The sequence below is a fragment of the Neophocaena asiaeorientalis genome, unplaced genomic scaffold (genome assembly GCF_003031525.2).
Source record: "Neophocaena asiaeorientalis asiaeorientalis breed wild unplaced genomic scaffold, Neophocaena_asiaeorientalis_V1.1 scaffold183, whole genome shotgun sequence".
Lineage (NCBI taxonomy): Eukaryota > Metazoa > Chordata > Mammalia > Artiodactyla > Phocoenidae > Neophocaena > Neophocaena asiaeorientalis.
Genome location: NW_020175199.1, coordinates 4,100,548 through 4,123,283, shown reverse-complemented (window position 1 = coordinate 4,123,283; position 22,736 = coordinate 4,100,548). Strand labels below are relative to the sequence as shown.

The window sequence follows — 22,736 nt, the reverse complement described above, 5'->3', positions numbered from 1 at the left end:
TTATGATAGAATAGACATTTAAAGACAAATGCAAGCATTATTCAACTGGAGGAAAGGCATATAAGCTCTGAATGCCCAGCTTTTAAAATAATGATGGCTGACATTTACTGAGCATTTACCACAGGTGATGTGTTAAGACCTTGATAGGTATTATGCTGTCATCCTCACAACAACCCTAAAAAGTAGATACTATCCTTTTTCCCTTTTTAAAGAAAAGGAAACTGTGGCAGAGAGGTCAAATAACCTGCACAAGATCACCCAATGAGCACCTCAGGTTCTACAAAGAGCTATGTTTCTGAACAAAGCAGAGCCAATGAATATAATTTATTTGGGCTTTCAAGAACTCTATGGCATGGTGTTCATACCAAGAGTTATTTAAAAACAAAACCAAATGATGACTGGGCTAAATGTTTTGTAATGGATAAAAAATTCACTTAATAACATGCCCCAAAGAAAGAGCTGAATTAGTATCTTGATGACAGATGTGTCAGTACTAATCCTTGCAGACGGATCCTGGATTAACCTTATTTCACATTTCAGAAATCACCCTGAAGTGGAAATAGAGTCCCAAGTCTAAGTTTGTGGATGACGTTAGTATTTTTCAAAGAGTAAAATGCAAAGCCACCACAGAAGAAGCTCACAAACCATGAGGCGGCTCCACAGCGGCAGATGACCTTCACTGTGGGCCAGCAGGCTCTTCCGCTGGACAACACTAAGCCATCTACACCTAACACACAAGGAGCACTGGACTAGTAGTTTCATGGGAAATGGGATTTTTGGAGCTCTTACAGACTATATTGATACGACAAAAGGGTCTAGAAGACAGTGTACATTTCTAGGAAGGGTATGGAAAGCAATCCAACAAGCATAATTACTTTGTAACTAGTTTATGAAACACTCCCGCTGCCCACGTTTTTTAGGTATTAATTCATCTTTTATTGAGATCACTGTAGTTTCACATGTAGTTGTGAGAAACAATAGATCGTTTGTACGCTTTGCCCAGTTTCCCCCAATAGTATCATTTTGCAAAAGTATAGGACCTATGCCCATCTTTACAAACAAAATTCTACTACTCGACTCCATCTGGAAAACACTATGCAGGTCAGGGAGATACACATGAAGAAAGGCACAGGGGCCTAGAGATGGTTAAGATCAGAGGAGCTGAAATGACTATAGGAACAGAGGGGCTGCAATAGGTTAACCAACTACAAATCTAGATGCCTCCAGTCTAACAAAACAAAGTCAGGGATGGATTTTTAAAATGACTTTAAAACCTATTAGTTATACAGAGGGCACATAGGCTGTCTTTGGGCTTAATTTCAGATTCTAGAATATCAGAATCATGTGGACTTAACATTTAGACAGGATGGCAAATGGTATCATGTGAAACACTTAGACCACAGAGTCTGATTGAGGAAACTCCCCCAACTCCTCCCCTTTCCTCCCAACCCCCCACCACTCAGTACTGTGGGACTGCCCACAAGTTACATTAACTCCCTAAGTTCATTTCCTCATCTTTCATCTGGGGATAATAATGGCACCTTCCTCCTAGGGTGGTTATGGCCATAAAGTAAGAAAATTCATGCAACAATGCCTGGTGCAAATGAAGAGGTTATTGTTAGCTAAGGTTGATATTATTCATTTAAAGACCTTTAAAGCACGGTTTCTAAACTTTGGCACTCTTGACATTTTGCACCAGATAACAATTTGTTGCGGCAGTGTTGGGGCAAAGGGTGTCTTGTACATTGCAGGGTGTTTACCAGCACCCTTGGACTCTACCCACTGGATGCCAGTAGCACTCACACTCCAGCTGTGACAAGAAAATAATGTCTCCAGATATTGCCAAATGTCCCGAAGGGGGCAAAAAAACAAAAACAACAAACAAACAAACAAAAACACCCAGGCTGAAAACCACTGACTGCTGTTTTAAAGGAACCAGTTTAGGACAAGAAGATGAAGTACTACTTTCTACAGTGACAGCCATTTTCTAGTCAAAGCAACCAGTGCTATATACTAAAAACATAAAAAGGTTCAAGAAGGATTTAGAAATAACACACACACACAAACTCAATGTATCAAGTTTCTAAAAGACATTTGGAATCTGGGTACTTCTGACGCTGAGGTAATACAGACTCCCTCTTATTGATTTTAAAAGACTGTCTGGGGCTGCTGCCAGATAGGATGAGACATTATGTGGATGATCAGGCCCACCTAGTAGGAGACCTGAGATGCTCCCTGTTCCTGAAACCCAATTATGAACTGCACCTGCAGCAAAAACCCCTTTTGTGGAGCCCTTGGAGGGTACTGAGTTCTACAAAGTGTTCCTGAATCTCCCTGAACATGAGAATCACCAAGGGGAGCTTTTCAAACGTGCAAAGTTTCAGGCCTCATCTCTACGTTTTAATTTTGCATCTTAGGGTGGGGAGCCCAGATATCTGTACGTTTAATAAGCACTGCCAAGTAATTGGGAACATCTGGTCAGATAGACAGTGTCTTAAAATACGACAGAGAAGGTCAGGCTCTCTTCGAGTCTGCCCCATTTCAACTTCAACCTTAGGAAGAGACCTACAGACCATACAGTATTCTTTACGGGAATAATTATAGACTGTACCTAGATATACTACATTAGTGCTTTCAATCAACGTTAGCAACAAGGCTTTTTACCCAAATGGAAAGTTCAATGTGAAAGTCAAGATTTTATAATAAAATAATTAATTAGGTATTGCTTTAGAATTATTACTTACAGTAATAAGTCTTCAGTTATCTCCAGTGACAGCTTTTGCTAAAAATTCCATCACCTGTGCTCAGACAGAACAGGGGTTACTATGCTTAGTCATGGGGAGCAATGTCAAATGGTCCTTGTACATTGAAAATGACAATCTGGTGAAAAGACAATCCTCATTCCATTTTCCCATCAACACCACCAGAATAGATGCTTACTAATGTCTGGTGGAAACATTTGCTTCAGCTGTAAGAGAGGGCTGCTGATTCAGTTAGAGGAATTTGAGCCTATCGTGTGGGTTTCCATCTCGCATTATGCGGTTTGCAACCTAGAGGTAGGGTGACCAGCTGTCCTGGATTGCCTGGAATTGAGGACTTCCCAGCATGCGGAATTTTTAGTGCTAAAACTGGGGCAGTTGGTTACCCTCTGTACAGTCCCAAAGCTGCCTTGCAGCTGGTACCTTCTGTATCCCTCTTCTCTAAAGCCCTCTACATCCCTCAGATCTGTCCCTGTCCCCAGCCAGCCCATCTCGAGCTCTAGCTTGAGCACCTTTCTCCTGAAGTGAATGGACTGAGCCAACTGGTCACAGACCCTAAGGTATAAGTCCATGTGGTCTGTGAGCTTCTTTCCATTGATGAAACTGAGTCAAAGAAAACCTAAGAGAACCTGACCTTTTTTCTCTCTTAATTCAAGACACTGTCCACTTAAACAGTGGCTCCCAATACTCAAGAATGTTTACGAAATATAAAGACTCCAGGACTTCCAACCCTAGACGGTCTAGAGATGAGGACCGAAAATCCCCAGGTATAAAAGCTTGCTGATAATTGTGATGTGTGGGCAGGTTCAGGAACACTCTCTAGAACACAGTGTCCCTTCGGGGTGCCATAAAATCTGCTCTTGCTGCAAGTGCAGTTTGTAATTGGATTTCTAGAACAAGGGAGCATCTCAGGTATTTTACTAGGTGAGACTAATCTTTGTATCCTGTAAACTCAAGTTAAAACACAATATTCGATCTCAAGACATAGAGAATACGGTACTTTGCTCAGACCAGCATTTCAGATGCCCCCTGCAAAAGTTAAACAACTTCAGGGACTTCCCTGGTGGTCCAGTGGTTAGGGACTTGGCGCTTCCACTGCCGAGGGCCTGGATTCAATCCCTGGCTGGGGACCCTAAGATCCCGTAAGCCATGTGGCACGGCCCAAAAAAATAAAAATTAAAATAAATTTAAAAATTAAAAATCTAACCTTGACTTTTAAAGAAAAGTTAAACAACTTTACTTAAGTCATGCCTTAAATCAAGTCGAAAGTAAGGTTGAAACCTACTTAAATCACAAGTTTTATTTCTGAATGTTTGCTTTGAATGGTTAATTAGTAGCATATTATATCCAGATATTCCTGTAAAAATCCCTTGTTGGATTTTGTCCTTCTTATACCAAATATTCACATCAACAATTACTAATCCAATATTTATAGACATCTGAGGTCCAGGGCTAGATTCTAGACTTTAAGAGAAAAAAAAATTTTTAAGTTACTGTAGTCTTTTACAGACTTACGACATCTGTGCTAATCTATGCACCCACACTACCATCAGGGCTTTACGCACACACACACAAAACTATAGTTTCCAGGTGTTCAAAGATCACTCAAGAAATCCATTCACAGGCCCCGAGTTAAGAACAGCTGATCTAATATGAGCATAAATTTCTCCCTTCTGAGTGACACGTGGACTAGAAAATGCAGGGCCTTCCTAGAAGAGTGTGTCTTGGAAGCCAGTGAGACCACACTATCCCATAAATTGAACTGTGAAAGCCTCTTTCAAATGCTGGTCACTTTGGCAATATTCCTGCCAAATGAAGAAACTCCTTAGGTCCCTGAAAACATCTAGAGTAGGTGGTTTATAGATTGTGTCAAAGGTGTATTTTTTTAATAAAATTACAGTGAAACATGGGTGAAATAAAGCATTCCAAGGTCCAAAATCGGGGCTGGGACTTCTTCACTTTCCCTGCATCAATTCCCATGCAGTCAGTTTAGCTAAACAAGACTCCTTATTCACAAGCTCTGCAAAGGCCAAAAACATCAGGATAGGTTTTATCTTTGGAAACTTGCAGGAGCTGAAGAAATGTTCTTGCCTAGTGCACATGTGCACTTGTGCGTGTGCACGCACACGCACACGCACACACACACACACACACGCACACGCACACACACACACACACACACCCCAGAGTGGAAACCTCTCTTTTTCATAAACTCTCTTGGAAGGACTCTGGCGTATCTCAGATTCACCTACATTTTGGAAAATCCAGCATCCAGCCTACAGGCCTCCTCTGTAAAGAGCCTTTTGCCCATTTCTGCCATTTGACACCTAACATGGAATATATTGATGGTTCCTCTGTGTGGGTGATCCCTACATAAATTTAGTACATATTTCTATTTTATAAAGAATGTGTTAATAAGTTTATTCAAAATCCCGTCCATCCAGAATGAGAAAACGTAAAACTATTATTGACCTTTGGAAAAAATAAGACACATACACATAAAAGTCATGTTAAAATATGTATATATACACATATATGTATATGTGTGTGTGTATATATCTATATATGTATCTCCATATCCAACAGGCAGCAAATATTTTATTAAACAGTCTTTGCCAGATACTTGTGAAGCTATACAAAGCATCAGATAATTCAAAAGTTAATTTGTATTTGGCTTGGGACTTCTCTATGTGTTTTGTATGCTGTTTACAGGGTGTGGAATATGGGGTTGGTAGAAGAAGAAGGGCATTGTCTAATAATCTGACTCCAATCCCTAACTGGCTTGACACTGGCTCCTACCTGACTGTACTTGCATCTCATCCAAACACAATGGCCAACAGAGCAGAGGAGCTCACCAGGCAACAAGGACAGCCAACTGGCTACCTGCATCCATAGGGAAGTAATTTGCCACTTACCAGGAGGGCCACACTAGGCCTCAGTGTCCTTATTATGAATAGTATTATTTCACAGGTTTAAGGATTTAAATTAATAGCTATGAAGTGCTTAGAACAGTGCCTGGATCACAGAAAGTCTTCCATAATAATAGTAGCTACTATTACTAGCTATTATTAGCCACTGTTATTAATACATATTCAAACACTGGAGATGGCCGTTTTGCCTACTTAGACCATGTGGGTCTGTTTTAAACCGTAATATCTTCAATGCACTATTGCTAATGGTATGGATACAGATTACCTTTGTAAATCTCTTCCTTCAACTCCTGGAGATAAAGGACATCTCATGAAGCAAGCTCACCTAAGCCTATTTCTACCATCCACTCAGAAACCAGTGTGCAAACCTCTGACCCACTGATGTTAGAAAAGATAAGCTGTGCTCTCATTCCTGCCCATATACATTTAGTACTTCTTTCCCATCAAAGTCTTCCTGGGAGCATTGATTTGCGTTCTGCTTGCTAGCCAACCTACTATCCCCGAGATTAAAACTAGAGAAACTAACAGCCAAATGAGACCCAAGTTTGAGACTTTCCAACACAGAAATTAATGCTAAAAAAATGAGACAGAAAAAGACAATATAGCATTGGAAGGAGCTGTGTCACTCACCTCCACCTTCCCTGGGGTGATGGATCATCTTACAAGCAGTTAACAGAAGAAACGAAGTAGCAATGTTGAAACTCCCCTAATCCCTCAAAAATATCATGAGCTGAGTCTCCAGACAGCACAGATGACCTAAATCCAGTGACATATAAACATGCCACTTGTGTGTCACAAGAGACCAAACAGGAAAATGAAGACCAGGTATTACGGGTGCTTTTCACCTGACACCATCTCTGGAAGTCTGACCCTTGGCCCCCAGCTAGAGAGGGAGATGTAGATTCCAGCACATCTTCATTCCTCCTGCCCCCACCCCCACTCAGCTCCCCGGTGCACCAGGCACTATTTCCCACGGGGCCGGGTTTAGGAGGAAGCAGCAAGACGTAGAACTACCCTGACAGTACAGACGGGGAGTCCGCCCCCTCGAGCCCAGGCTCTTACCTGTGGCATCTGCCTCCTCAGCAGGTGCACTCTGGCTGGATGCTGGGGCTGGATCCTTGACTCCGTGCACCTGAGCGGCTTCTTCCTGGTGTGTCAAAAAGGCAGAGCACAGATCAGTTTCCAGGGCTTGGAGCTTCAGCAAGGGATTCTGCCAGCAAAAGCAGAACATCGGGCTGGCTCAGTTAGATCCTGAAGCAACGCTGGGTCTGCAGCTCCTTTCTCCGGCACCTGGCAGGAAGGGGGTCTCGGCCTCAGCTGCTTCAGGCAGGGCTGGCTGTGCCGGCATCAGAGGCGTGCTCTTCCACAGGCAGTCTCTGTTTCTGCTTCATATCAATCCTAACGTATATTGATTATCTGTGACACACGGGACTGATGATTTCGTCAGCAAGAGACACTGCACCCGGAGAACCAGTCTGAGAAGGTATCTGCTTCCCCAGTGGTTGAGCCTTTACGCTTTGCAAGTGTTTCATTCATTGTGCTGACATCAGGAGCGAATGACATTAGGCCCCTCCCAGGCTACCATTCATAAAAGCCCGCAGTGCACACAGTGACTGCTGCAGAGGCCGCCTGGCAGCTGGGAGGTGCTTCGGGGCTCCCTTATCTGCATCTGCGTGTGGGGTGTGTGCGTGCCTGTAGGTGTGTAGGAGTGTGTGTGTGTGTGTGTGTGTGTGTGTGTGTGTGTCTGTACGTGTATCTTCTGAAGTTACTCTTCTCACATGGAATGGATACAGCTGCCTTTTACCAAGAACAGAGTGGAGGGATGGAGGGAGATGACCTTGGTCCCTTAGTCTGACCCAGCCACTGAGGGAGAAGCGGTTTACCGTTCATCACTGCCAGCACAAACTCCCCACTCCCCCTCCTCCTTTCTCATTTTAAATTCCTCCAGCGGTTCTTAATAAGAGCAAAGTCAGACAGACTGACGCACATATGCGTATGCTGCTGTGATGCAGACGCCCCGGCAAATTCATTCCCCCAACCAGGTCAAAGTGAGTCATGCCGAGTCCCTGGCTGGGCCCCAGTCTCCTGCAACAGGGCAGCTCTGCAGGCCCCAGAGCTCCTGGTGGGGGACGGGGGGCTACCCGGAGTGGAGTCGTGTGTCCTTTTCCCTGCTCTGACCCTGCAACACACACATGCGCACACACGCACCCAAGCACCTGCTGACAGCCCGCCTTCATATAACCTATTCCCCACACAGCCTCATAACCACCACTACATCCCACCCCAGACACACACCCCCAGACCATAGCATAGCATAGCATAGCACAGGGAGATCAGCTCAGTGCTTTCTGACCACCTAGAGGGGTGGGATAGGGAGGGAGACACAAGAGGGAGGAGAGATGGGGATATATGTATAGCTGATTCACTTTGTTATAAAGCAGAAACTAACACACCATTGTAAAGCAATTATACTTCAATAAAGATGTTAAAAAAAAAAAAGTACAAAAATTTTAAAAAACAGCTGCTCACTGAGGAATGTCTTCAATCTGTTGTCTCTTGGCCCTCGCAGGCTCAGGACCCCTCCTCTGCTCAGCTCAGAGTTGGAGCAAGACCTAGTACAAACCTCCCTGTGCTCAGGGGCTGCTGCCTGGGAGCCCACAGCTTGGATGAAGCATCTGCCTGACACCAGGCCATTTTTTTATAGCTTCTTCTTCCTCTCTGGGATGTCTTCCCAGAAGCGAAGTGTGGAAGCAAGAGCCCAAGGCTACTGACAGGTTGCACAGAAGGAGCAAGGGCACCAAGTTTCTGGAAAGATTTAGTACCCAAGCATCTGGGAAGCAAAAAGAATGATTCCAGGCAAGCTTCTAACTGAAGGACGTTGGATATTGGAGTGACCTCTCAAAAAGAGCAAAACTACTCTGAAAATTAAGAAATAATGCCATGAGAATGTAAGACGGTACAGCTGCAACAGCAAACAGTATGGTGGTTCCACAAACAGGTGTTTCTAAAAATAGGTAGTTCCTCAAATATGGTAATTCTGAAAACAGAACTACTGTATGATCCAGCAAACCTACTGAAAGAATTGAAAGCAGTGACTCTAACAGATATTTGTATACCCATGTTCACGGCAACATTATTGACAATAACCAAGAAATGTATTATGGACTGAACTGTCTCCCCCAAATTCATATATTGAAGCCCTAACCCACAATGTAACTATATTTGGAGACAGGGCTTTTAAGATGCAATCAAGGTAAAATAAGGTCATACGGGTGAGGCCCTAATCCAATATGACCAGTGCCCTTATAGAGAGAGAGACACCAGGGATGCACATACACAGAGGAAATGCCATGTGAGGACACAGTGAAAAGGCAGCCATCTGCAAGCCAAGGAGGAGGCTTCAGGAGAAACCAGTTTTGCCGGCACCTTAATCTTGGACTTCTTACCTCCAGAACTGCGAGATAATAAATGCTGTTTCGGCCACCGAGTCTCTGGTATCTTTTTGTTAATGGCAGTCCTAACAGGGTATTAGCAGATTAATACAAGTTGGAAGCAACCCAAGTGTCCATCCGCAGATGAACTGATAAATAAAATGTGATATACACATACAGTGGAATGTTATTTAGCCTTAAAGAGGAAGAAAATTTTAACACACGCTACGACGTGAATGGACCTTGAGGATATTATGCTAAGTGAAATAAGCCAGTCACAAAAGGACAAGTATCTAGAGCAGTAAAATTCATAGAGATGGCAAGTAGTACGGTGGTTGCCAGGGGCTGGTGGGGAAGGAAAGGGAGTTAGTGTCTAAAGGGTACAGAGTTTGAGGTTGGGCAGATAAATAAAGTTCTGGAGCCGGATGGTGGTGATGGTTGCACTACCGTGTGAATGTGCTTAATGCCACTGAACTGTATACTTTAAAATGGTTAAAACGTTACATTTTATGTTATATCTATTTTACCACAATTTTAAAAAACAAAAAGTAAAAAGGAAAGAAAACCCGTCCTTCTCTACATTTAGAGGGAGGACGTGGAACCAGCCACCTCCTGTAAACTCTACGTGCTCTTGTAGATTCTACAAAGCAGAGGAGGACACGGCCTTCACACCGAACCAGAGGCCATCTCTGCTATATACTATGCAGCTAACTTGGGGCAAGAATCTTGGCTATTCTAAGCCTTAGTTTCCTCATGCATAAAAAGAGGCAATAATGACAGTGACAGTGGCACCTGCTCGAAGAGTTCAACAAGGGAAGGCACAGAGAGCACTTTGCACAGCATCAGCACGTGGGAAACACTCAAGCACTGGACTCCGTGGTTATTACGTTCATCTCCAAACCCCAGGGGCTGCTGGGCAGAGGGCTGGTGGTGTGGGAGGCCAGACCCCATAGCATCTCTTGACCTTGACTCATCACTCTACCCCCAGGGCCTCACTCCGCATCTGCCCAGGAAGGACCTGAGACTACGTGACTTGAAAGTTCCCTTCCAACTTTCCAGGAAAGAAAAGCAAACATGTCCGTGTACTGCGGCTGGTGCACAGAACCTGACAGAGTGGATGCTTGGAAGGTGTTTGTGGAACTGAAGCAAGTGTTCACACAACACAAATCAACAGCAAAGCATCTCACTGCAGAGGAGCCCGTCAGGCCACGTTCAGAGGACTCTCTCCTCCCCCAGAGAGTGGGGTGTAATGCTGAGACCCAGTTACCACTGGGAGTAGTCACAGGTGGTTCTCACCCGTCTTCCCGCCCTCCTCCTCCCTCACTTGTACTCATACTGAAACCGAACGGATGCTCCGAGCGTCGAAGGAGATCCATTTGCACGGCTGGTTTGTTCCTCTCTCAGACACCAGGTAGGAGGAAGCTTAAAGGAATGGGGGAGAGCAGAGTGGCAAATGGAACAGGAGAGAGGAGATGAAGGTCTCGAGGGACAAGAAGACATCCAAGGAGAAGGGAAAACATAAACTGCTGGAATTGAGGAGGCAGAATGGAAGAAACTCTGCTCACCGACTGTCATCAGCTATGTCCCTCCCCAACCCTCACTGACCCCTTACCTGAGGACCACCTGCTGTTCCTCAGCACAGGGACAGAGAGTGGAGGCTTGGATGCCCCGTGTGGGATGGAGCCTGGTGACCAGAGAACGCACGACAGGGGAAGCTGGAGGCTTTACCTATGAGCAATCTACGCCACTGTCACACACATGTCCTTCCAGTGGGCAACAGGAGGAATCCAGCCTGTCCCATCAGGGCTGAGCCCCACAGAGCCTCCCCTGAGAAGGCTGGAGCACTGCTTGCAACACACACGTGAGGGTCATGCCCCCAGCAGCTGTACCAGCACACGTGCAGCTCCCAGGCTCCGGCAGCTCTCAACGCACAAAGAGATACACTGGCCTTTGGAGCATGAGACTGATGTCACCCCCTTCCTCGTGGGGCTCCAGTCTAGTGGGGAGATGGCTACTACACTGTCATAGGGTGATGGAGGAAAGACACCACAAGCCTGCGGACAGAGTGAATAAGCAGCTGTTTCACTCTCCAACCTTGCCTGACTTGGTGACCTTTTATGCAGGAATAAGCTTTATCCCTACAGAAAAATCGAGGGCAGCCAACCCCTGTGGTCCCAGTGCTACCTCCGGCCCTTCTCTTGCTCGGGGGCCGTGGGGTGCGGGGGCTCCTGGTCCCTGGCAGGCTGCCCCCAGCCCCTCCCTTGAGGCCAGCCTGACAGCTGGCTTTTCCAGGTTTACATCCAAAGTCTCCCTGAATGGGTCTCTACGATCTGCAGGAAAACTGAACAAAGGCTGATGGATCCTCTAAAGAACAATGCCTACCTCTGCTTCCCCAGTTCTCCCATCTGGTCATCAAAGAAACCAGAGATACGTCCATGAAACCTAGGTGTGGTTTTCTACAAGCTAATTTTTCTCTTTTACATAATGGAAAATATGCGACTTGTTTTAGAAAATACTCTACTCATTTTCTCTCCTCTACAATTACCGGGTCCCACTTTAGTTGGTTGGAATAGAACACCCACACAGGCTGGATGGTGGAATACTATTTTAGGATGCCTTTGTCTGCAATTCACCAGTTGCAGAGGAGAGACAGCTTACTTTTAATTGCTGTGAAGCGGTTTCACGACCCTCTCCCATCCCTCTATCTATCCAAGAACTGTGCATAGATTCTCTGTGGCAAAATCAAACTGGAAATCTGCTCAAAATAGAGGATACAACAGGGTCCCAAACAATCCCATTTCTATTTACCACTCTCTTCCCTGAGCTTTCCTGTGTCATGTGTAGGCTCCACCCCAACACACACACACACACGCACCCCACCCCTCCTTTCCATCTACTCCCTGCCCCTACCTCCCCAGGCCTTGAATTCAGCTGTACTTGCTTCACAGTTAAATTTCCATCAAATCTTAAGCCAGTTCTGATTACCTCATCCAAAGAGGGCCCCCCAATTTCTCTTTTAGCATCTTGATTTTTTCCTTCCCAACACTCACTATAATATAGAATTTTATTTATTTCTCTACTTGTTTATTGTCTCCTTCCAGCTCCAGAAGGGCTGGAAGCATGCTGCCATTGTTCACGGCTGTACCTAGCACAATGAGTAGAATAGGGGCCAACCATAAAAATCCTGCATTGAATATCAGTGTTGTTTGCCTGGACCCTTTAGGCAGTACTTGGGAGGCCCTTCTGAGTATCCAATTTCAAGCCTCCTTGCTGCCCTGGTTCAGAAATTTTAAAATGCTTACGAATCACTGAGGAGTTTGTAAAAGACATACGCTCCCAGGCAGGGACAGACACGGATTCTGTGGCCTGGGGCAGGGTCACTTAGATGCAGGAGGTCCAAGGTCCACACTTTGAGAAATACTGCCCTATTCCCTAGGGACTTGACCCACCCTAAATGCTGCCTTGGTTGCCTGTTTAGCGCTACCTGTCCCAGGAACAATAGCTTTTCCCTGACCTCCAGCCTTCTGACAGCCTCACTGGCCTCCAGCCCTGGTACCCCCTGAAACGGGACCTCCACATCAGGAAGTATAAAGTATGGGGTGCTCAGAAGCAAGGCAGTGTTACCTCCTGAACTACTGCTGCCATCCTCTGGGTGTTCTTGCCGAAAGAAGTGGGACTTCCTCCAATGGTGATGGCTACAAAAAAACGCCAAATTCACCCCATCCCTAGGGACACTGGGCATTTGGCTAATCCCTGTGGGGCCTGTGTTGCTTATATCCCAGTATGCTTTGCAGCCAAGTCTAAGTGAAGACCAGTACACCTCGGCTCAGCCCATCCCAGCTTCCTCAGGATGGTCAGCCCTCACTGTCCTGTACTACCCAATGGAGAGATTCAATATAAGAGAACAAGCTATTCACTTCAAGTAGTCCTCTGTTGACAAGAGGATCCAGGTCTTATTCTGATAATAGCGGCACTTCTTTCTTAAACAAGGGCAATCTTGCCACCACACATGATAACCCACACCAAATTTCCTTCCAGCCAGATGATTAGATTTCAACCTAGGAAGAGGGAGTCGTGTACTTAGTTTTACCTGTTTGTGATATCCTCAATATGTTTACTTTATTAAATAAACAATAAAAACAAGATGTTTGGGAGAGAATAATATAGTTCTATAAACTCACGTTCTAAAACAGGACTCTGAGCTTTTCTACGTGATAAGATGTGGATTTTCGAAAAACAGAATATGTCTCATTTTCAACTCATGGAATGGACTTTAATAGTTTCCCAAGGTCATAGTGATTGGTTCAAGAATGGGCTACAAGTCACAAGCCAGATAAATGAGACTCAAGTATGGAACTTTATGGATCTAGAAAGGACTCCATTTCTACTGTGTGATAGGCAGAATCTTAAAGATGGCCCCCAAGATTCCTGTACCCTGGTTACTCAATCAAACACGAATTTAGATGCTGCTAAGAAGAGATTTTGCAGATATAATTAAAGTCCTAACTCAGGTGACCAAGGATACAGAGATTGCTTGGATGGGCCTGATCCAATCAGGTGAGCCTTTTAAAAGCAGTGTTTCTTCCAGCTGGCAGAATACAACATCACAGAGATTTGGAGCACAGAAGGATTTGGTGCTGCTGGCTCAAAGTTGAAGGGGCCCATGTGAGAGGGAACGCAGGCAGTGTCTAGAAGCTGAGAGCTATCCCCCAGATGCTGACCAACAAGGAAATGGGGTCTACAGTCCTACAACCTCAAGGAAGTAAATTCAGGCAATGACCTGAATGAGCTTGGACATGCACTCTTCTCTGGAACCTCCAGATAAATGTCTATCACAGCCAATGCCTCGTTTTCATTTTTGTGAGACCTTTAGCGGAGAATCCAATGGAGTCTACTCAAATTTATGACCCACATAACTGTGAGCTAGTAAATGGATGTTTGAAGCTGTTAAGCTTTTGGGAATTCATTTCACAGTAATAGAAAACTAATATACACTGGAATTACTAGCTGTAAGAACAGTGTGTCCCTAGAGAGGGTTGGTCAACCCAAAGATAAGGTCAATATAGGAAAGCAGAGTCAAAATGGAAAGAGACGGCATCTACATGACGAGTCTTTAATCCCTGGAACTAGCCATTTGTGAAGCCTATCCTGATCCTAAAGTTTCAGGCGTTTGAATCAATAAAATCCTGTTATTGACGAAAGCCAGCTTGAACTGACTTACAGTCACAAGGAAAAAAAACCCAGATACTGGAAAAAAAATGATCAGTCAATTCTGATATAAGGCCCAACCCTATAGACTGGGTTTACATTTCAATAGAAAAAGACAGCTGCCTATTCCTACAGAAAGAAATACCATTCAGCCAACTCAGGAGTATCAAGGGCCTGAATAAGCCTCTTGCTAGACCATTTTCTCAAAATTAAAACAATTTTGAGGGAGAAACACATCCCAAACAAAATAGTAAGTACCATCTGGAGGTCTGCTATGGCTTGACGCCAAAACGTATCTATATGCTCAACTATGGATGGTAATAAAAAGACAATCAAATCCTTCACATGGAGACCCACACGTAGACATGTGCACATACACCCAAAAAGGGGCACAATTTGCCTCATTCCATCCGTCATGGGAACCTATGACTAAATTCTACAAGGGCTGGGAAAATGAAGAAAAACAAAAAAAGGTGGAATCAGTGAGTGTTAAAACTGAAAGCAGTCCTAGAGTTAACCCAATTCAAAACCTGCCTCAATTTCACAAATGAAAAACTACAAGAAGTTGATGGGATGCTTTATGATATGCAGTCTGGGAGTTGGAAAAAGTAGTAGGAGGACCCAATATGGCATGTTTTCTCAGGGAAGGGGAGACCCATTCATTTTCTTCATACATCTCTTATTTTACTTAAATGAAACTGAAGCCAGGAATGCGATCTACTAAGATGTGGAGAGGGAAAACAATATTTTTTCTCATTTTATCCTTCAAGCAACTTTTTGAACTATTGATTGCTTATTGATTATATGGACACGGGGAAATGACTAAAACCAAGGATCAAGGCGGATTAGACATTGACGATCTCAGGTCTAGAATATTTTCCAATCAGGATCTATGACACCCCAACAAATAATATCTTCTGATGTTTTACAGAGGCGGATATTTTCCAACCAGGATCCAGGGGACCCCAACAAATAAAATCTCCTGATGTCATATAGAGGCAGAGTGTGAAAGTTCAGCTCAATGTCAGAATGGACACTTAATCAGGTTTTCAGAAACCAACTCCTATAGTGTACTCCCAGAGACACCAAAACTCATGCAACGGAGAGGCAAGTCCTATCAAGAGAACCAAGGTCAAAAACTAGGAGCTTGAGACTGGCAGAAGAAAAGTGAGGTTGGCAGGAATCAGATCTATACTCACACCCAGTAGAAATAAGAAATGAGTTTTTCAGTTCACTGGGAAAGTACTGGGAACACACCCAGAGACAGAAGCTCATAGGTAGCTATGTCACATCATGTATCACCTTACTACATACAGGAGAGCTCGGGTCAAGCACCAGCTCTGGAATCAAATATAGCTGAGCCCCATCTATCTGTGACAGAGCAAGTGGAATTAAGAAGTTTAAAAAGTAGATGTGAAATACGAGATGTGAAATTTGGAGAAAATATAAAGCACATATGTAACATCTTAAAATTGCTACAATCAACAATTACAACATTAGGGTCCATAGAAACATCTGGAAAGTATTTGTGGACCATGCTCTTACAATGCTCAAGAAACTGTTTTTTTACTTTAGGCTTGCAAGCTGGAATGGAAGGAAGAAAGCAGATATGGAACTAGTGAGTTCTTTTTAAAGAAGTAGAAGGCTGTGTGTTGGAGGCTGTGGTGTATAAATAAAAGGGACAGGGGCTTCCCTGGTGGCGCAGGGGTTAAGAATCCACCTGCCAATGCAGGGAACAAGGGTTCGAGCCCTGGTCTGGGAGGATCTCACAGGCCGCGGAGCAATTAAGCCCGTGGGCCACAACTACTGAGCCCATGCGCCGCAACTGCTGAGTCCACGTGCCTGGAGCTCGTGCTCCGCAACAAGAGAAGCCCGCACACCGCAACAAAGTAGCCCCCCCCACCCCGTCGCAACTAGAGAAAGCCCGCGCACAGCAACGAAGACCTAACGCAACCAAAAATAAATAAATTTTAAAAATTTTAATAAATAAATAAAAGGGGCAAAGAGCAATGAAGATAGGTAACATAACAAAAAATTCTACCTTATATATCCACTTGGAGATGGAAGGAATACTCCTATAAAAAATCAGCTGTACAAAGAGACTAAAAGAGAGTTCATTTTTTAAAAGTACAATTAGTAGCAACCGATCATGAGTCAAAAACTAGAAACAACCATACAATGGGTTACAGCGAGGAGAGTGAAAGCTAAAACTACGTGCCAAACATGTATGAATCTCATAAACATAATACTGAGTAAATGAAACCAGACACAAAAGAGTACATACAGTACATTTATAAAAAATTCAAAAAGAGACAAAACAAATCTACTTAAGTCCAAAGAACAGTTATCCTTATAGGGGAAGAGTGACCGGAAGGAATTAAATAAGGGTGCCTGGATGCTAATAATGTTGTGTTTCTTGATGCTGGTTACACACTTTGTGAGAATTCATCCAGCCATACACTTATGATACGTGCACTTTTCTATATGTATTTTCTATTTGCATTAAAAATATTAAGGTAGTATTTCCCACCTTTATTCCATAAGAGTCTGTGGCCTAAAGCAATGTTATTATGGGGTTATTCCATGAAAGAGTTTGGTGTTCTCTTAAGCTTGCGAAATGCTAGGCAAGACCGAGTTTAATATGTTCCCACTCTATACGACGTCTCCATCAATGAGTCTGAATGAGTCAACCCTCCCTCCACGGCCTTGGACCGTGAGCTGCCCCTGTTCAAGCTTTCCTAAGGTTTCCTCCAGCCCCCAAATCTTAGCCACAACGTGATCTGCACATCTGATTTATCCCGATTGGAACAACTGCACTTGAGCACATACTGTTATCAACCCGTCTGAATGAGCATCACCACTTTTTCATGGAAGAGCGCATACTTACAATATGGTGCTGACTGCTCTTTCAGAGACCTGTCTCCAATCAGCACTCCTGCACCCATGCAATCCCACAGCAGTGAACTAGCATATTTCATGTAATTTGCAAGTACAATAGCATGAAGGAATACAGAAAAGCAGATTTTCAGAGAGCGCATTATGCAACTGTAATTTGAGAATGTTCAAGTCATCTTCACATTCTCACGGGGTTGCAGCTCACACATCAGAGTTTCTCCCAAATACTTGAAACCTATCACTACTTGACTCTTACAATCACCTCATTTTTCTAGTCACTTATGTCAAAACAAGTCAGTGCTTCTTTACAACCAGCATTTTGCTTATTCCCAGTGGGGCAAACAGCTGTGCTCACTGATTCAGGCTCTTGCCTTTTTTCTCTCAAACCTTTTTTCACTCTTTTTATCACAGGCAAGATTGTGGAATCTGAAGGCTGTCTCCAATGCACAAAGGAATAACAAGCAGGGTTCTGGGTTGTTATCTTTAAGACATTTTCCACAACTTCAGTAACATTTAACTGGGTTTAATTAGGCACCTGGTTTACCTTTGGCTACTCATTTATACCAAGTTCTACAGTAAAAAAGAAAAAGGAAAATATCACCTAAGTTCAATTAGCTGTCATATTTTTGGAGGCGGAGGAGAGATGGCATCAAATGATGAACAATTTGCCCGAAGCCCATCATTTCTCTTCCTGGCATCTGAACGACAAGTCTTTTCATTCTTTTTGCCATGATCTTATTAGTCAGACATACCACCCATTGCTCCTTAATTATACTATGAGGGCAAGAGAAATCAGAGTATTCCAAACCAATGTCTTAAGCTAAGGCATTCACAACAACAAGGATCCTAATTACATTATACTGATTTCCAATGGGAGAATTAAATTATATATTTCAAAGAAAATCTAGAACAAGCTTATTAACGTTGTGATGTCCAGTTCAGTGGGAAACCATTTGCATTGGAAAATGTGGCTTCAATGTCTCAAAGCATACTAGAGGACCATTTTGCAAATACCAAACTATATCACACTCCATGGTAAGCATGATCATATTTGAGACTGCAAAGGGCATTAGAAAAAGCAGGGGTTGGGACGATAAAATAAAACTAAGAGAAAATTTTACAAATGTAACTGTCACAGCCATGGTTATATAATCCTGAAGCAAAGTTGAAAGAAGTGTAATGAAATGACTGCTGGACTTGGTTTACTTCCAAGACATACTGAGCAGTCTTGCAAATTATATTTTAAATGTATTTGCTCCAGAGCAAGGAGAAACACGTTTCCAAACAAGTGCAAGGAAAACACGTTTACTTAAGAGCAAAAACATTTAAAGTTTTAATCAGAATAAATTCCTAGTACTAGGAAAAAGAATAATAAATTTCACGATTGGCTAATTCATGTTCATACAACCAGCAATGACTGCACCTACCTCATTGAGGTCCTGCCGAGTTTCATCCTTTGGCCACACGGCCGCCCTCTGGTCTATTCTATAAAACACAAAGAAAAAGTATTTCCATTTAAAAGAAACCTTTCAACAATGTACATATGAAGTTGGCAGCTACAGATCTGACCACACCCCTGTTAAAAACCCTCAGTGGTATCCCACTGCCCGAAGAGCAAAATCCAGACTCCTTCTAACGGTCTGCAACATACTACAGTGTCTGAACTCTGCCAATCTTCCTGTCCCACCTCCTATCACTCTCACCCTTGTCCTCTACCCTCCAGCCTCTCTGGCCTTCAGTTTCTTGAACACACAGTGCTGGCTCCCTGTTCAAATCTTCACACTTGCTTTTCCCCCCGATTTTCACAAAGCTGACTCTGCCCAGCACGGAGCATCAGCTCAGCTCCTATGTCACCTCCTAATGAGTCCTTCCGGATCTCTCTAATCAAACTATCCCTCCCCTTCACTCTCTATTGCACTGTCTTTAGATTTTCTTCTTAGCGCTGTCACTACCTAAAGTTATGATGTTTATTTGCATTTCCATGCTAAAATGTAAGCTCCAAGAAATCAGTGATTCTGTCCATCTTCTACACTGCTGAATCCTCAGTACCCAGTGCAAAGTCAGTATTTTTATGACCAAATGTGATCTGATACAGTTGTTACAGAAAGACAACATTTGTGCACTGAAGTTAGCTTTTGGAAATTTCATTCTATCACTTACCTAACAAAATAAAAGTTACAGCAATTTCTGGGTAACACGGTAAAGCTAGGTTTTGCCATTTCATAGCTTGCAACAGAAGAAAAAGGACTTAAGGCAAATCTACTCTGAATAAATTTTTTTAGGTTAAAAACAAAAAAACAAAACTCCACTACTGGCAGATGCTCAGCTCTAAATCATGATTCATCAAATGCTATGGTCCAATGGCATCTACCACATAACATTCAAGTTTTTCTGCAGCAGTTTGCATGCTATTATATAGTAAATATATTAAGTTATAATTATTCTTTTTAAAAGGCCTGCTCTCTTAAGGAATAAAAGCTTTAGTCAGTATTAAGTCATTTATAAAAAGATTTATTTTGGGATATAATTATTTGCAGTTATTATTCTGCTTTGGTTTGAGTCCTGAAAAAAGTATATATGTCCTCTGAATGGTCACCAAGATGAATGATTTCTGAAAGTAGTGACGCACATTTAGAAATGCCATGAGCCTAACTTCTTCAAAGTATTCTTAAGAATGAAAAGTTCTTTCAGTCCATGAGTACTGCTAACTGTGCAAACAACTTACTTCTAATGAGAAACTGAGGAGATGTTAAAACAGAATTGGACGGTCACACTGATGTTGACCACATCTGCACAAACGTCCCTCCTGGGTGTGAGAGAAGACTAAGGGTCCCAACCACGAGCCCACGGATAGATGGTCCAAGTGAGAAAGTTAGTTAGGGGAAGAAAGCGCTGGCACACCCACCCTCTGCCCATGAGTTCGCTGGGCCACAAACAGTGACTCCAGGGCTTCAGAAAATACCAGGTAGCTCTTTCCTGCAAAATGGGAGAAACCCTCTCACGGAGAGGGGTTAACCTGACCTATCCAGCAACATCTAAAGTTCTGAATGGCTCATAATTTCCCTGTAACCTAAAGTGGTTCTCAAATTGTGTTTTTATAGAGTTACAGTAGCACCAGAAAAATGAAAGAATCGTGTTCTCTAACGGAAACAATATTTACCAGTTTACAGTTTTCAACTGTAAATTTCTCCAGGGCTCTGATGTCAGCAAATGGTAAAACAAATAGATGGTAGCAAACATTAATGGAAGAGAGCAGAAATAAGACTTTGTTTAAAATATATAGTATATATTATTGAGATGCAGAGAATAGCTACATGTAATACACTCACATGATCTTCAATGAAAACTACTTGTCATCTCCAGATAAACCTCCAGATCAAGTTTAAGAACTGCTCGGTGCTTTGTGACCGCCTGGAGGGGTGGGATAGGGAGGGCGGGAGGGCGGGAGACGCAAGAGGGAAAAGATATGGGGACATATGTATATGTATAACTGATTCACTTTGTTATAAAGCAGAAACTAACACACCATTGTAAAGCAATTATACTCCAATAAAGATGTAAAAAAAAAAAAAGAACTGTGGTCTAAGCATCAAAGATGCTTTAATTTAATAGCCATCTGAATGTCTCCTATGTGACTGGTACAGTGTTGGGGATATAAGAATCAATGAGCAGACTCTAGACCTTTAGGAAACTTACAGTCTAGTGGATCCTGAAGCAGAGAATAAAACTAATTAAAACCCAGTCTTGAGGTTCTTTCCATAAATCAAGGAATGAGCGCACAGGAGCTGCTATTAGAATGGTGGAGAGGGACTGCGGAAATAGAGACAGACGAAAGAGACATTTTCAAGGAGAAAAACAAGAAGAGGTGTTGGGTGTGAATTGAAAGTATGGAATGAAAGAGATGGTGTAATGAAAAGTAATCCAAAGTTTTGAGCCTGTGTGACAAGAAAGATGATAGATGATGGTTTTTCCAGTGGAGAAAGAAAAATAGGTCATTTGGAAGGGGAGAGCAGGCAGCTGGCATGAGGTGTGATTTAGACATTTGAAGCTTGATCTGAGGATAAAACAGGGAAGTGAAAATACCTGAGCCGGGCTCACGGTAGCATGGGGCACTCGACGGTGTGTTCCAGAGAGTGAGGGCAGAGATAACAACAGTGACTCACAGTGGTCACAGGTTCTCCATCAGTTTTTCACTTGCTGTGTGGCCAGAGCCTAGCACAGTGCTTGGCACATGTCACGTGCTCTCTACATGCCTTTCGGATGGATGAAAAGATGAAGAAACAGAAGGACCCAGACCCAAGAATGACTTCTTGATCTACCACTTACTAGGTGTGTGTACCCACTGGCAAGATATTAACCTCTCTCAGCCTCAGTTTCCTCATCTGTCAAGTGAAGATAATATCAGCTACCGCACAGGATAATTCAGGATGTGAGGACAGTTCTTGAAAAATGTTTATGACTACTGCTGGCTGTATTAAAAATAACACATGGGGCTTCCCTGGTGGCACAGTGGTTGAGAATCTGCCTGCCAATGCAGGGGATGTGGGTTCGAGCCCTGGTCTGGGAAGATCCCACATGGCACGGAGCAACTGGGCCCGTGAGCCACAATTACTGAGCCTGCGCGTCTGGAGCCTGTGCTCCGCAACAAGAGAGACCGCGATAGTGAGAGGCCCGCGCACCGCGATGAAGAGTGGCAGCCCTCGCACAGAAACGAAGACCCAACACAGCCATAAATAAATAAAATTAAAAAAAAAAAAACAAAACAAGTAACACATGAATTCTATAATCAAATGTAAAAAATACCATAACAGAATTATAAATGATAATTAATGGTATATTTAATTACAATAATTGAAGCCTTGTGAACAAGCAGGAAGAGATAAAAAGCTGAGTCATCCTTACTCAGGACCACTGGGCAGGTTTCTGAAATTGGCCAATTCGGGGACAGAAGAAAAAAGGGCCGTGAAGAAAATACACATGCATCACTAAGGAGATAAGAAGGCAACCAGAACAGCACTTTGAATAGTGAAGAGAAAGATGTTATAAGAAAAAAGAGTGTCAGGAAGAGCCTAACAGAAATATACTCAGCCATTAAAAAGAATGAAACAATGCCATTTGCAGCATCATGGATAGACCGAGAGATTATCAGACTAAGTGAAGTAAGCCAGATAAAGACAAATATCATGTGATATCACTTATATGTGGAATCTAAAATATGACACAAATCAACATATCTACGAAACAGAAACAGACTCACAGACATAGAGAACAGACTTGTGGTTGCCAAAGGGAGAGGTGTTGGGGGGAGGGAAGGGTTGGGAGTTTGGGATTAGCAGATGCAAACTATTATATATAGGATGGATAAACAACAAGGTCCTACACTGTATAGCACAGGGAACTATATTCAGTATCCTGTGATAAACCATAATGGAAAAGAATATATGTTTAACTGAGTCACTTTGCTGTACAGCAGAAATTAAATACAACATTGTAAATCAACTATACTTCAGCAA

At 43.1% G+C, this 22,736-nt stretch overlaps 1 protein-coding gene across 3 annotated transcripts in view; it reads right to left on the bottom strand.

Moving 5' to 3' along the window:
* FAM13C (family with sequence similarity 13 member C) overlaps window positions 1–22,736 on the bottom strand; it is a 130,499-nt gene that overhangs the window by 33,618 nt on the left and 74,145 nt on the right. For all 3 annotated transcript variants that reach the window (XM_024765238.1, XM_024765239.1, XM_024765240.1), the window contains exons 5-6: window positions 18,651–18,708; window positions 6,752–6,836 (exon numbers count right to left, since the gene is read on the bottom strand). In XM_024765238.1, coding sequence (XP_024621006.1) covers window positions 6,752–6,836; window positions 18,651–18,708 — 143 coding nt within the window. The remainder of the gene's footprint in view (window positions 1–6,751; window positions 6,837–18,650; window positions 18,709–22,736) is intronic.